At 46.0% G+C, this 15,246-nt stretch overlaps 1 protein-coding gene across 1 annotated transcript in view; it reads right to left on the bottom strand.

The window, feature by feature from the left end:
* LOC141069530 (solute carrier family 2, facilitated glucose transporter member 9-like) overlaps positions 1 to 572 on the bottom strand; it is a 73,732-nt gene extending 73,160 nt beyond the window's left edge. The window contains exon 1 of the mRNA XM_073559170.1: positions 483 to 572. Within this exon, the coding sequence (XP_073415271.1) occupies positions 483 to 506 (24 nt within the window). The 5' untranslated portion in view covers positions 507 to 572. The remainder of the gene's footprint in view (positions 1 to 482) is intronic.
* Between the last annotated feature and the right edge of the window lie 14,674 nt (positions 573 to 15,246).

The raw sequence follows: 15,246 nt of genomic DNA, 5'->3' as shown, positions 1-15,246 counted from the left end.
TGACTTTGCATCGTTGTGTCAACAGTATATCACCCATAATGTTTTATGATATTTTAGAACAGTATTGCAATCACTTCAAGCTGTCCTAAAGCTTAAATTACATGTAGCATTTTGCATTTATTTTTTTGCAGCCAATTTAAAGAATGGATGTTAAAAAAAAAGTGTTATTTCCATTACAATGTTTTTTTCTCTGCTTAGATTTCATTCCTGGTTTAGGCTTATAATAGGAGAAAAAAAGGAGCGTGCCAAAATATTATTGGACTGTGGACCACAGGCCGAAAAGGAAAGGCAACATAATGGGCCACCTACCTTGTAAAATCTACAAACTGGACTCAATGTAACAATTGAGAGGCGAGGCCATCCATAATTTCAGATAAATTCCAATTACATATTAAAAAGGCGCAGGGAATGGACCCAATAAAATAAGACAGGTGGGATGTAGGAGCCTAACATTTTACATAAGTATTATATAGTACACTCACCAGCTCTGAAGCCATGCTGCCCATAGTTATTGCCACTGAAACAGTCTTCTCCTGGTAGTCAATTGATTGTCCTTAAAATGACAACTTCAGATCTATGGAAAGATGACTAGATGACAAATGTGATGGTAGTGTGGAGTTAGGGTAGGTTATAAGGCACCCACTGACCAAATGACAGAAGACAGAGAGGTATGGAGTATGACAAAACATTAACAGCCATTACACAGGAAACCTCAGGTGGTCAGTGAACCCAAAACTCTGCTAAGCAAGTACAGTACATTGATGCGGAAACGGTGTGATGCGACCTGGATTTAACAAAGGATGACAATAATTACAGTATAGAACTCTCTACCCATTTGTCACTATGGCACTGTTTGACTCACATTTCTTATAATAAGCAATTATGATGATGGTAAAAGCTCTATATTGGTAAGTGTACTGGTAAAATGGTGAAAGGTTTGTATGAAGGTCTGAGGTTGTGGGTTGTTATAATCACCTAGGCAGTTTAACGATGCAACTATTTTTTATTCCATAAATCCACGGTTGTACAACAAATCCATGTAGATGACCAACATACAATTTTCTCAGTCCACAAGTTCCTAGTCTAAGGGTCCCGTCACTCCAAACGATGCACCAGCGATCCTGACAATGATACTACCTGGTCAGGAACGCTGGTGCATCGCTACATGATCGCTGGTGAGCTGCCAAACAGGCAGATCTCACCAGCGATCAGGACCAGCGAGGACGCTGGTATCCAAGGTAAATATAGGGTAAATAAGCGTGCGTTGCTTAGTTACCCGCTGTGTACCTTGGATACCAGCGTGCTCGCGATGGGAGCTGGTATCCAAGGTATATATTGGGTAGCTAAGCGCAAGCGGCACTTAGTTACCCACTGTTTACCTTGGAGACCAGCTCCCAGCGCGAGCACGCTTGTATCCAAGGTACAGAGCGGGTAACTAAGCGCCGCGCGCACTTAGTTACCCGATATTTACCTTAGATACCAGCTCCCAGGGTCTGCTTACAGCGCTGGGAGCTCGCTGATCGTTGGTCTCCCGCTGCCACAAGCAGCGATGCGTGCTGGCTAGCAGGAAACCAACAATCAAAAAATGGCCCAGGACATTGCTGCATGATCAGCGATACCCGGTCACTGATGCGTGCCACACACAGCGAGATCGCTAGCGAGATCGCTGATGCGTCATAAAATCAGCGATCTCGTTAGCGATCTCGCTATGTGTGACGGGCCCCTAAGATCTAAGATCTCCAAAACTCCATAGTCCATCCATCCATCCCAGCTCGCACCTTCTCACGTCAAAGTCACTTCAACTACTGCCTGATACAACCCCCTGTGTCAATTTCACCCTCCCCTTTAAACATTATTTTTTAGCTCACAGAACAAAGCAAATTCAATCACCTGAGGCTAATGTGAGACCTCTGTGGTGACAGCTCCCCTGGGTCTACTATCTCCATCCACACAAGAGGCCTAGGCTGGCAGAACAATGGATTGATAGGATGATTGCTTTACATTTACCTTTAACAATCTACTGTCTGGCCTTAGCTATACATAAGATCTAGCCTGCTCCTCTTCCTCTGCTTAAGGTCCCGTTACATTTAGCGATGCACCAGCAATCCCAACAACGATACGACCCAGTCAGGATTGCTGGTGCATCGCTAAATGGCCGCTAGTGAGCTGCCAAACAGGCAGATCTCACCAGCGATGCAGCAGCGGTCGGCGGTCGTCACTTACCTGTCACACACAGCGAGGGTGACGTCTTCCGCCCGCGTCCATGGAGTCGCTCGTCGGCGCCAGCAGGAAGCCGACGACGAGAAATGAACCATCCCATTCCCGCGCGATTGCGATATCCAGTGGGGAGCCAGGTCGGAGGTGAGTGTCACATGTAGCGAGATCACTGGCGACATCGCTGTTGCGTCACAAAATCGGTGACGCTTTATCGATATCGTTAGCGATCTCGCTATGTGTGAAGGGGGCTTTACTGTCAGTGAATGTAACATTGACTCCTGAGGATGAACTGACAAGCAAGCAAATCACTTATAAAACACAGGAAGAAAATATCTAATAAAATAAAAATAAACCGGTGCTCCGTGCTGGAAAAAGTCTCTATCTCTTAGAGCTGCGGACTCGGCTCTACGTCCATTTGTACTATAGTCTTTAGTAAGCGGCCATGTCCTCACAGTTTGTATAAAAATTGTGTCCAGTTTTCAAATAACCCATTATGAAATTAGTAGAGGAAAATTCCAAGGTTAGAATAGTCAACTAGAGCTGGGAGCAGCGGCAAAGAGCATCAGTAACTGAAGAACCTGGCAAAACAAATGTGCCTGCCATCTTGTGGCTACAGCTGATTATAGCTATGCAATGGACAACAAATATGATAACATGTAAGACAGTGGTCCTCAAACTTTCTTACCTTAAGAGCCACATTTTGGTCTAAGAGTAACGGGGTCTCGAGCCACATGCAGAACCCCCAGAGCAGTGATATCCATTTCTTGCTTCCCTCCTCTCACAATAATTACACCCATAGCTTCGTTATAATGACATCCAAAAGCTGCCACACCAAGGCAGTATATTTATATCCAGTGGATCCCACCTTACCCCCATCCCATATTCTCTCACCAAGCTCTCCCACCACACTATTACATCCAGACTTATGTACCCACCTGACCAGCAGTATTGTAGGGAAGGTGACCTGACGGATGGACAGACGTGTCAGAATGGAGAAAGGAAGGTTTGCACAGATTAGACACGGTGGCTCAGTGGTTAGCGCTGCAGCCTTGCAGCGCTGGAGTCCTGGGTTCGATTCCCACCAAGGACAACATCTGCAAGGAGTTTGTATGTTCTCCCTGTGTTTGCGTGGGTTTCCTCCGGGCACTCCGGTTTCCTCCCACACTCCAAAGACATACTGATAGGGAATTTAGATTGTGAGCCCCATCGGGGACAGTGATGAAAATGTGTGCAAACTGTAAAGCGCTGCGGAATATGTTAGCGCTATATAAAAATAAAAAAAAGATTATTAAAAAAAAAAAAAAAGATTAGACAGGTGTCAGTTACTACAGTGGGGAAACACCTGAGAAAGTGTAGTGGACGTGCAGTACCCTGGGTTGACCATTAGAGGGCAGGTAGGAGTGTGAGCAAAGGACTTGTCATCAGCTTAGGGCTTAGGAAACAGTTGGTCAGGGGGGGCTGAGTTACAGGGAACCAGGAATGATATAAATTTGACAGAAGGGTTCCAGAAAGTTCCAGTCCCCAGGGGGAGCTCCAGTGACAGGAGGACTACAACAGTTTGTGCACTGTGAGGAAAACCAAACCAGGGGGACTGAGGTGAAAGGAAGTCAGGGGGGTGGTCCTGGCAGGAAGAACCGCAGTATAGACGAGGCTCTGGGTGTAGGACACCGTATTTGGAACGACGAGACTGACCAGTAAAGTGCTGATGGTGTACGGGCCTAAGGCGGCCACAGTGACTGAGCTGACAGGATCGTCACAGAGTGAAAAAGGGGCGGTACGTATAAATACGTCCCTGGTGTAAAGTACGGTGTGTGAAGCAGCCCTGGACACGGAGGGCTGTGAGAAAGATATTGCAGAGTGCTGTGAGGGCCGTCAGTTGGACGGTGGAAAATAAACTTGCACCTGTTGCACCCGAAACTTGCCTCTATCTTGTGTCTGTACGTCACTGCACGGTATACAGAGGGACCACCCCCTAGCCCGGCCCACGACTCTACAGTATCATTCAACCTCATCCAGATCTGCCCTTTTGTGTGGGGCTACTCAGAAAAGTCACCATCTGGAGACCTGCTCTTCATAGCTGGTTTCTAGATCTAGTGCTAATGCACCGATCTGGCAGACAAGCGTGAGCCACACATCATGGGCCCGAGTGCCACAGATTGGGGACCCCTGATATAAGATTTAAAAAGAAACTATCACCAGAAAAAAACGCTATTAACCTGCAGATATTGGCATAATCTGCAGGTTAATCACGCAATTAACCTGCCCGATGCCTTCACTTAGCCAAATGCGGGGGAAGAAAATTAACCTTCCCCCTTGCAACGTTCCGTTTTTAGTCACGAGAGCGGCGCCAGCGCTGGTTCAGTCAATGCTGTTAGTATAGAGCGCGGCAGCTGTAGCTGCACCTCCAGCCCTGACTGACACTGGCTCTGCACTGGGGCCAGCTGTCAGTAAGGGTCAGGGATGCTCTTACAGCCGCCGCTCTATATACTCAGAGCAGTGATTGAACCCAGTGACTGAGATGGAACGTTGCAGGTTAGGGTGGTTTCACATTAGCGTTTCAGGGCGCAGCGACGGCCTGCGCACGGCCGCCGCTAAGCCCCGCCCCCTGCCGCACCTCCTCTGGTAGCTCTGTCTACCGGCACATGACGCTGCATGCGTCCTGCGTCCCCTATCTTTATCACTGGGGACGCAGGCCGTGCGCTGTATGCGTTTGGCGGCGCATGCGTCCTTTTGACGGTGCGCCGACCAGCGCCAAACGCAACCTGTGATAAAGATAGGGGAGGCAGGATGCATGCAGCGTCATGCGCCGGTAGGCGGAGCTACTGGAGGAGGCGCAGCAGGGGGCGGGGATTAGGGGCGGCCGTGCGCAGGCCATCGTTGCGCCCTGAAACGCTAATGTGAAACCAACCTTAGTAACGCTATTAACCTGCAGATTAATCCCATATCCCAGGTTCCTTTTAAGTCTTGAATGATTCACATACAGCAGATTTGTTTCTGCAAATACTTATTTTATTGTCTCATTAATCTGAATAGAACTTGCAGTAATGTAAGAGTTTGTCACTAAAACAAGAAATGATTGGAACTGATTTTCAGCTACTTAAGCCACCCTTAATAACATATAATGATTTTTATGAGAGTCAAATCAATGTGCAAGTAGGAGACAGAATGAAAAACTGATGTAAACTGTTGTTAATTTGTCATGTTTTCTAGTCAAGCTAGATCAGTTTCAGGGCAGCTGCAAATGAGTGTATGAAAAATCATCTGAGTTTCATGCAGAAAACTCATACAATTTTTGTCTAATTTACATCTGATTTTCATTCTTGTGTCATCCATGTAGCCATTGTCATGGGTTTACCGAGTCAGAGAGGAGCTAGAAAACCGCAGTGTCTGATTTCTCCTAATTCTGCACTGTTTAGAAGCACTTCACCTTCATATTAAATGGTGCACCTTTCTTTTAGCAGTGCAGGGGTTAATATGCCCAGTTCGAGAGCTCTTGGAAGCTCTCCTGCATTAGGGGTCTCCGCTGTGCACTGTTAGTGAATCCCATCTCCTATATAATCTTGGCCCTGGGCTAGCAATCATTGCCAGAGTTAGCTTATGCTGCATGGTTGGAGAAGGTTATTTTGTGGCTGTTGTTTGAGAAGGTGTGTGCTAATTCCCCTTCTTCTCCTACTTTTGCTTTACCCCATCCTCCACTCCCCGATGTTTACCTCTGCTGTTTGTATGAGTATATTTGTATTATTGGAATTTCCTTTATCCCTGTTTGTATTACCTTGTTAGTCTGGTTGGTATATTTCAGTAAACTACTAGTCTCCTCTTCCCTGTGTGGAGGAAGGTTACAGGCTGAGGGTGGATTCAGGAGCTAAGGCAAGGTTCATGGCCCCAGCGTCTACAACATCAGAAGTAATCCAGGGAACAGTAAAGCTAGGGCACCACTAGTGTTAGGGACAGAGAAGGAGCCCCTGGTCCTGGGACACCAGATAACAGTCGTGACAGCCGTTCTTTACATCCGTGTGACATCGGCGTGATATCCGTGAGACATCCGTGTGATCTGTTTTCATACATCTATACTAATTAATGTACAAGATCAAATAGAGTTTCCAAGATATATAATAGAAATTTATCCGTAAAAATAGGATGCCACTTGGCTGATCCTTGTGGTATCTATATATTTTTACGCACACATAGACTTGAATAAGTGAGTTTCAATTGAGAATCATAAGAAAGTAGTGCATGTTGTGATTTTTTTTTTCTCACCAACAGTCAGACTGGGATAGAAATCATTCATCTAAACAGCCTATTGAATAACATGGGTCAGTGTGCTGTCTCTGTGCTGTCAGCCAGCACACGTCCAATTTATACTCTTGTCTGCATGAGTCCTCAGAGTTATGAAAAGCAAGTATGAACCCAGCCTAAAAATGGTGGTGGGAGGACAGTTCAAGATGGCCGTGTTGTTCCAGTAGTTTTGAGGAATAGAGGAGATGTGATTAGGGATGAGCGAGTACTGAAGTATTCGGACTCGCTATACTTGTACCGAATATACCCTAATACTTGGGTATTCGGTACGAATAGCGAGTGCAATGATAGTCAATGGAAAATGCGAGTAATTATATGCTGGACCCTTCAAATCGGTCTGGGGGCTGAGGAAAACGCTAAAAAATGTGTAAATGTTAAAAAATGTATACTGTAAACAAATGCATATAACATGGGGGCACCTGGTTAGGGGCTGCACAATTGTTTTTACACCACTGCTTCACTTGAATGTGCAAACTATTTTAAGTCCTTTGGTTTTTTGCCGGAAGAGCAGGACTCGTACGCCACTTATGCAGTGCCAGTCAGTGATATGGGTCACCCTCACACCCAGGGCTGTGGGGTACTCGGTACCGGGCCGGTGTCAGGGGGAAAGTATCACGGCAGCTGTGACCCGGTCCGTGGCGCTGGGCGCCCAATGTCAATGGTGGTGTGTGGTTAATGGAATTGAATAGTTCGTGACGCCACCTGTGGTGTTCGGCAAGGGAGATGTTAAGCCGACGCTGCAGACAGATCCTCTGGGACAGATGGTGGAATGCAGCAATGGTGGTATAGCCCTCCACAGGCAGGGCTGTTGTCCCAGGCCAGTGTAGATGTGGGGACACCTTGATGGTATAGTGTCCGGCGCAGGGAACGTAGCAGTGCTGGCGGACGCAAGAAGGAATGGAGGACAGCAGGGATTGCAGTTTCAACGCTTTACTCACAGTTCTTGGTAACCACTGGTGCCCGCTTCCATGCCGTGTCCTCCGGGTCAATCAACCTCCCGGGTAAGTCAGGCTTCTCCTCTACAACACTCCGCCAACATGTACCTGTCCTGAACGACTCTATTGCGCCTTTAGTGTGAAGAGCTCCAGTACCGTGGTTACTCTGAAGTTCCTCCTGTCAGATGTTCCTAACAACTCTACTTGTATGACAGACAGCTGTAGCCTGATCAGGGACCTCCTGGATCCCGGCTCTCTATCCGTGTTGCTGTTGTGTCCCAAGTCTTGGATGGGAGTAATGCATTTACAGCCAACTACTCCACCGGTGTCTGCTGCAGAACCATAAGTGTCCATACAACCTCAGGGACCGGGCCCCGGCCTTGCTCTGAGAACCTATAGGCAGGGTTCCTCTTCCAACCCACAACTCCTCTCTGTTCTCCTACTCCTTCGTTCCACGCTGTTCCTTCTCTCTCTTATGGAAGCTTAGGTTGCAGTTCTACGTCTCTTTCCTTCTGTTCCTTTCCTAGGGAGCTCGTTCCACTAAGACCAGTCCTCAGTCTCTCCTGACTGCTTTCCTCCGCCTTGAGCTCCCCTCAGGCTGACCTCTTGTCAGCCTGCTCTCTGACTCAGACTCCCCATCTGACTGACCTGTAATTCTAAACTTTCCCACTCTTTTATATCTAACTCCACCCACCTCCCAGCACATCTCGTGTTACAAAGCAAGGACCCACGAAAGGTGCTCTGCTACCCTCTAAGCGTGGAGCCGCAATCTGGTCCATTGCTGAACTATCCTGTGTGTGGGTGCAGGTGTTGGAGTGTGGAAAGGAGTTCCCAACTTACCTAGTTGGTGGGGCACTACACCGTAGGAGAAGGTGCAGTACCTCTGCGGCGACTGAGCCTCAGGGGCTCCACATACCCCTCGTTAAACACAGCACGTCCGCGGGCTGCAAGACAACAAAGTAGACAGCAAAGAAACATACAAATTTTTATAATGCTGCATAAACATTTCTTATACTAATCTTCCTAGTATAGGAGGTACTCATCTTGAACATTACAAACAATCCTATCTTAAATTCTATCTAAAAATTTTAATTCTAAGTGCAATTCTCAATTCAAAGTGCTATTCTCTGTAACACATTTTCTCTCATTTTCATTGTCTCTAGTACACATTTATTTCTCTACTTTTACTGTCTCTTCTAGACGCAAGACGCTGACCGCAAGTACCTGGTCCGTCACCTGTCTACTTTCAATTCTTTATTCACATCACTCATCTCTAGATCAGACATTCCTAATTCTTCTATAAAAGCCATTTCTCAGTTACTAATACTCTTATAAAACACATTATCACATACTTCACAGTAAAACATTCAACAATTATTCTTGTAAGTGCTGGACACCGCTTTAGATTGTTTAACACGTGCTGGTGTAACGTGGGGACGGCACACCGAGAAAAATAGTGCCGGCTGGGAGCCGAGTATCGTGGGGCAGCCACAGCCAAAAGATCATGGAAAGACTCTGTCCCCACAAGCCTAAACAGCAACATCTCCATGGCTAGCAACTTGGCAATGTGTGCGTTCAGTATTTGTGCTTGTGGGTGCGTGGCTTGGTAATTACGCCTCCTTTTATACATCTGGGGCATGGACAATTGGACGCTTTTCTGGGGCAAACAAGTGGATGAGCTTGTTGTGGCCTGTGTCTGTGCAACCGCAGCTTGTGAGCAAGAGGTATGATGAGCACCTGTTTCCTGCCCAGCAGATTGATGAGGCCGTATCACAAACGACATGGCAGTGGTTTGATCCGCAGTCGCAGACACTGATTTGGTACCCTGTTTTTCAGCCCACCGACTAGGGTGCTTGGCTGCCATGTGTTTCTGCATACTGGTGGTGCTTTGGTTGCCTTTGCCCTGGCCTCTGCTCAGCTTCCTATGGCAGATGCTACAGATGACATTTGGTTCAGAAGGACTATCGGAAAAATTTTTCCAGATAGCTGCTGAACGCACCCTTGCCTTTACTTAGGGCACAGAGGGATTGCTCTTGGCAACAGTTGACACACTTCGCACTCTGCTCAAACCAGTAGCCCTTGGTGCCTTTGTTGGTGCTACGTATCCACCTTCATCCTCTGTGCTGCTGTGCTGGCTATGCGTGCAAACGGCCCAGGTCGGATCGGTGGTCTCATCATCGACCACCTCGTCGTCCATGTCATCCTCCTTCCGTGTTGATAATGGCGCTTGGACAGATGGCAACTGTGTGTCATCACCATCAGCCTTCACCTCTTCACCCGGTATATCATGTGGATGAAAGTGGCTTTCTTCAGGACGTGGGGTCAAATATTTGGCCATCTTCAACAGACGATACCCCCTCAGAGGCAACAAAAGGAAATGGATCAAACAGATCCTCGGAGTGACCAAGGTTGGGGTCAAATGTTTCCTGTGACTCCTGACCGGGTGATGAACTAGGAACAGGTTGAGAATAGGATGACCCAGCATTCTCTGTATGGACAGTAGACTGTTTTGTCATGGACGATTGGGTGCTGCTAGAACATTTCGTGAAGGCCTTATCAGCCATCCAAGACAATATCTGCTCTTGTTATTCTGGCTTCCTGGCCCGTTTATGTTCCAGACCGGGAAATTTCGCCAGGAAACTAGATGCATCAACCTTCTTCAATCTCCCAGACTCTGTGCCTTGTTGGGCACCAGCGACCCCACGTCCACATCCCTGTCCCTTCACAACAGCCTTTTTAGGAATTTTGGATTTTTCTGCCATAGTTGTAGATGTTCAGAATCAGATATTGGGGAACAAAGAGCTGTTAGTGCTTTGTGGAAGGTAGCACTACAGCCTAGTACTGCTTTGTGTTTTACAAACAGTACCGCAGCAGCAGAAAAAAATTTCCCTGAGGTTAAAGGTGAGATTACGCACCCCAGTCACCACAGAAGACAGCGATGCTGGCTGCGTGTCAGTTGTGCGGTACCGTGCATACTATTTGCTGTGATTATGTGAACGCAGCACGGCAGCAGCACAAAAAAACTGCCCTGAGGTTTAAGGCAAGAATACATACCCCAGACACCACACAAAACAGAGGTGCTGGCTGCCTGTCAGTTGTGCAGTACCGTGCGTGCTATTCGCTGTGAATGCAGCACAAAAAGCCTGCCCTGCAAGGGTTAATGTGACCTAAAAAAAAGCTGGGAAAATGTCACTACTTGGTCCCTGACCTTATATTTTCAGCTCTGAAAAGAGCTTTTGGGAATCACAGAGGATTTCTGGCTCATTTGAACCAAAAACCACAACTCTCTCTAGCAGCTGCTCACACTCTCCCTACACTAGCTGTGTTCTGCATGCAATGTGCAGAAAATGGCGGCGGCAGGCAGGGCTTAGTGCCAGGCTATGATTGATGACTCATAGGGAGCTGGGCGGCCAGCCAATTATAGTAATGCCACCCACAACCAAGAAGTGTGCGGCGTTACCGTGATTGGCAACTGCAGGGCGGGAGAACCGAATAGCGAGGCGAGTAGTGAAATACTCGCTATGTTTCGAGTACCGCGAGTACCGCACTACTCACCGAGTACCGAATACCCATGAATATGCTCGCTCCTCCCTAGACGTGATATGAGGCGATAGCTAGATACTGAGGATGGGTGAAGGGATGGGTTTTGGAGGATGATTATGATCGAGGCATGTTTGTAGCATGAGGAGAAAACATCAGTTCTTAGTGATTGGTTGAAGAGATGGGTTAGGGTTGGGAGGAACACTGTGGTGAGGTTTGGGATGAGGCAAGAAAGAGACTATGCAAAAAACTTTTTTACACACATGGATGAGACCTGTCAGTCACCTGGAGTAGTATGGGTAATAGTTGGTTATGGGACGCAGCGGACAATTCACTCCCTATAGACCCCAGCCAACTTTTCAAAGGATGTATTTTCTGGGTAAAAGATACCTCACTGCAGTCGGGCATCCAGGCTGTGATTCATACTGCCCGTGGTTTGGGCACAATTAATCTAATGACAGGTTCCCTTTAACAATGTTCTTGTCAGTGGAATGTGTTACTAAGCACTGATACTGTGAGCACAGTTTGGATAGTGTGCACAGGGTCATGTCTCATTGACAAGGGAATGCTCACACCTCTTAGTCAATTTATTATTATATTTTCAGGAGGAATAAGAGAGAAATGATACAACGCAAATTTCAGAGAAAATGCTCTCTTTTATGAAAAATGCAAGCACTAAAACAGACATTTTAAGATAGCTGACAGTTTTTTTTTTTCATGGCAGTTTTGTTGATTATGTGCAATAGCAAACAGAAGAAGTGTGAATGCAGCTCTGGAGTATAATACATGCATCAACTTTTTTTGACATACAAATATATATATCCTAGTTTATTATTATTATTAGTTTCTCAAGGTCTATAGAAATGATGACATATCCTCAGTATAGGTCATCAATATCAGATTGGTCAGATCCCAGCGGCCCCTGAAGTAATGGAAAGTACGCTGAACTAAAAATGGGTACTATACATTGCGTTGAGCACTGTTCCAACTTGATACACTATGTACGTCTAGGAATCTGCTAACACTTGATCGGATATTGATATATTAATAACCCATCTTAAAGGGGTTGTCTAGCTTAAAATGCTAAGTCTGCAGTCACTCTGTCTCACTGCAGACTTATGATTTTCCTCCAGCGCACACACTGTGTGCTGCGAGGATTTGCCAGTTTATGAGCTGGGACCAGTAGGTGCATATGCGTGTGTGGAGCCCTTTAGGGATAGATCAATAATATCATAATCCTGGAATACGCCTTTAAGTGTTTTCACATTAATTAAATATTAAGAATTTGTTTCTGTGGTAGCTCTGGATTCTGCATTGTGTCTTGTGTATGTGTCAGATCCTTGTTTCAGAGCCAATTGATGAACATTATTATTACGGTATCTTGCAATGTATAACAATTCTGCTCATACAGACACAGTGTATGGTAACAACATGACATAAAAGTGCCGCTGTTTGATGAGAGAATTTTTTCATTGTTAACATGTTGTTCACTTGTTCCGTCTGTAAAACTTGACCAATCACTCATTACATGAATAGTAACTGGAGGAAAGGTGTGACAAGTGACCTGCTAATAAGTAACTTTTTCAATTCTACCACATCAACGTGACTCAGCAAAGCAATTTATCCATCTAATATTCCTCTGTTAATATCACTAACTGTAGGTCTAATGTCATGTCATGATGACCAGAGTCACAAGAAATAATAGAGGAACCAGAAGAGCATATGTCTAAGAAACAGATAAAATTAAAAGTATACGACTGCATCAGAAGCATAGCCAAGCCTCCCAACCGTCACAGATCTAGCGGGACAGTTCCAATTTTTACAGCCTGCCCCGCTGTCCCGGGTAGGAGCTTATTTTTCCCACACTTCACTGAGCCGCCATACCCCCCCATTCACCGACCCCATCCATTCCTCGCCCTCCCAGAGACACATCGCAGCCCCTCACTGTTAAATCCCAGCAATGATGTCGCTGGGCTGATCTGTGCACACAGGACCTGTAATGAGGTCACAGGAGGGGAGGAGTCAGGGTCACATGATCAGGGGCCTCAGTGTATGCAGGACTCTGCTGTGCTGGTTGAGGGGAAGTTTATGTGTGGGGTCAGGATGGGGTTTACAGGGTAGATGTAGCAGATTTTGAGAGTCTGCCCCGCTGTTCTGAATGGGAGCTTACTTTTCCCGCAGACACAGGAGTACACGGCGGAGCCCTGGGGAGCACTTTAAAACTCGCATGTGACGTTTCACCGGAACTGATGTGCTGGAAGCTGACTGGAAATGAGGTAATTTCGGGAGGAGATTGTCAAGGAAGCATGGAGGCACTTCAGGGAATGCTTCGGATCCATCACCGTGTCCTCCTCCGACAGCGCGGACAGCGGGATTGCCTTGGAATCAGGGATGCAGGCCATGTGAGCGGACAATGATATGTCCTGCATCGGGTGGCTCAGGTGGGCATTACAATGGGAGGCGGGCTGCTATAGTATCTTTATATAATCTTTCTTTCTTTTTCTCTCTGTTTCTTTCTCTCTCTCTGTTCTTTCTTTCTCACTGTTCTTTCTCTCTCTGTTCTTTCTTTCCCTCTCCAATCTTTCTTTTCTTTCTCTCTGTTCTTTCTTTCTTTCTCTCTCTGTTCTTTCTTTCTCTCTCTCTGTTCTTTCTTTCTTTCTCTCTGTTCTTTCTTTCCCCTCTTTCTCTCTCTCTATTCTTTCTCTCTCTCTCTGTTCTTTCTTTCTCTCTCTGTTCTTTCTTTCTTTCCCCTCTTTCTTTCTCTCTGTTCTTTCTATTTTCTCCTCTTTCTTTCTCTCTCTCTGTTCTTTCTTTTTTCCCTTCTTTCTTTCTTTCTTTCTTTCTTTCTCTCTCTGTTCTCTTTCTTTCCCCTCTTTCTTTTTCTCTCTGTTCTTCCTTTCTATCTCTCTCTGTTCTTTCTTTCTCTCTCTCTGTTTTTCTTTCTTTCTCTCTGCTCTTTCTTTCTTTCCTTCTCTCTCTGTTCTTTCTTTCTTTCTCTCTGTTCTTTCTTTCTCTCTCTGTTCTTTCTTTCTCTCTCTGTTCTTTCTTTCCTTCTCTCTCTCTGTTCTTTCTTTCCACTCTTTCTTTCTCTCTGTTCTTCCTTTCTCTCTCTGTTCTTTCTTTCTCTGTCTGTTCTTTCTTTCTCTCTCCTTTTTCTTTCTTTCTTTCTCTCTGTTTTCTTTTTTCTCTCTGTTTTCTTTCACTCTCTGTTCTTTCTTTCCCCTTTCGTTCTCTCTGTGTTCTATCTTTCTCTTTCTGTTCTTCCTTTCTCTCTCTGTTCTTTGTTTCTCTCCTGTTCTTTGTTTCTTTCTCTCTCTGTTCTTTCTTTCTCTCTCTCTCCTTTCTTTCTCTCTTTGTTTTCTTTTTTTTCTCTCTCTCTGTTCTTTCTTTCTTTTCTTCAGTACCAGTCAGTGTGCCCACAGTACCAGCCACTGTGCCCATAAGGCCAGTCACTGTGCCCTCAGTGCCTGTCAGTGTGATGAGCAGTGCTAAATTTGTGCAGTTGGAGCGTGGACATTGGTGTGACTAGTTGTGAAATGGGTGTGGTTGGGCGTGGCCTAAAATTTGCCACGGCGCTCTGTGCGTGCCACAGCCTTTGTCCCTCTTTCCCTTCTTCAAAAGCTAGGAGGTATGGCATAGCTTGGGGTTTGGTTTAGGGGGCAAAACTTCTAAGTGGGCCCCTAACCAGTTAACCATGATTACAACTATGGTGGTGCACCCTTATAGTAGTGGATGTAAAAGAACCTCAATGAATGACCACGCTGTAACTGAAAAAAATCTCTATACAAAGACCAACGCTGATATTACTGCCATATGGTGACATATAGTTGTAGATCCCAGTGCTGCAGAACATACAAGAGATTACAGTACAGCTATTGATGGTGTCTTACAGGTGACGTTCTTTCTGGTGGAGTCATTCACTTTTCTTGTATTTTCAGGCCCAGGCGACATGGCAACTTCTTTCAGCCAATCCTCTGCTGAAGAGATAACAAATACACATCTGACTTCTCATATTTCCATCACTGTCCTCTTCTATTCTCAACCTGCACAAACTTCTGCTGATAGCCCAATACTGAGCCGCTGCTGCGGTATGTGTCCCTATTACTAGACCTACTGTGTGGTACTGTGTGCCATCTAATATTCCTCCTACTGGAGCCCTAGATTCACCTTTCATTGCACTCATAAATTATGATGCCAACAAAAGTGCTCCACAAACATAGATACCCTCATAGTGAATTGCTTCACAGTACCCTTCACA

The sequence above is a fragment of the Dendrobates tinctorius genome, unplaced genomic scaffold (assembly GCF_039654945.1).
Source record: "Dendrobates tinctorius isolate UK_male_01 unplaced genomic scaffold, ASM3965494v1 ptg000265l, whole genome shotgun sequence".
NCBI classification, from domain to species: domain Eukaryota; kingdom Metazoa; phylum Chordata; class Amphibia; order Anura; family Dendrobatidae; genus Dendrobates; species Dendrobates tinctorius.
This window is presented reverse-complemented; position numbering and strand designations above follow the sequence as displayed.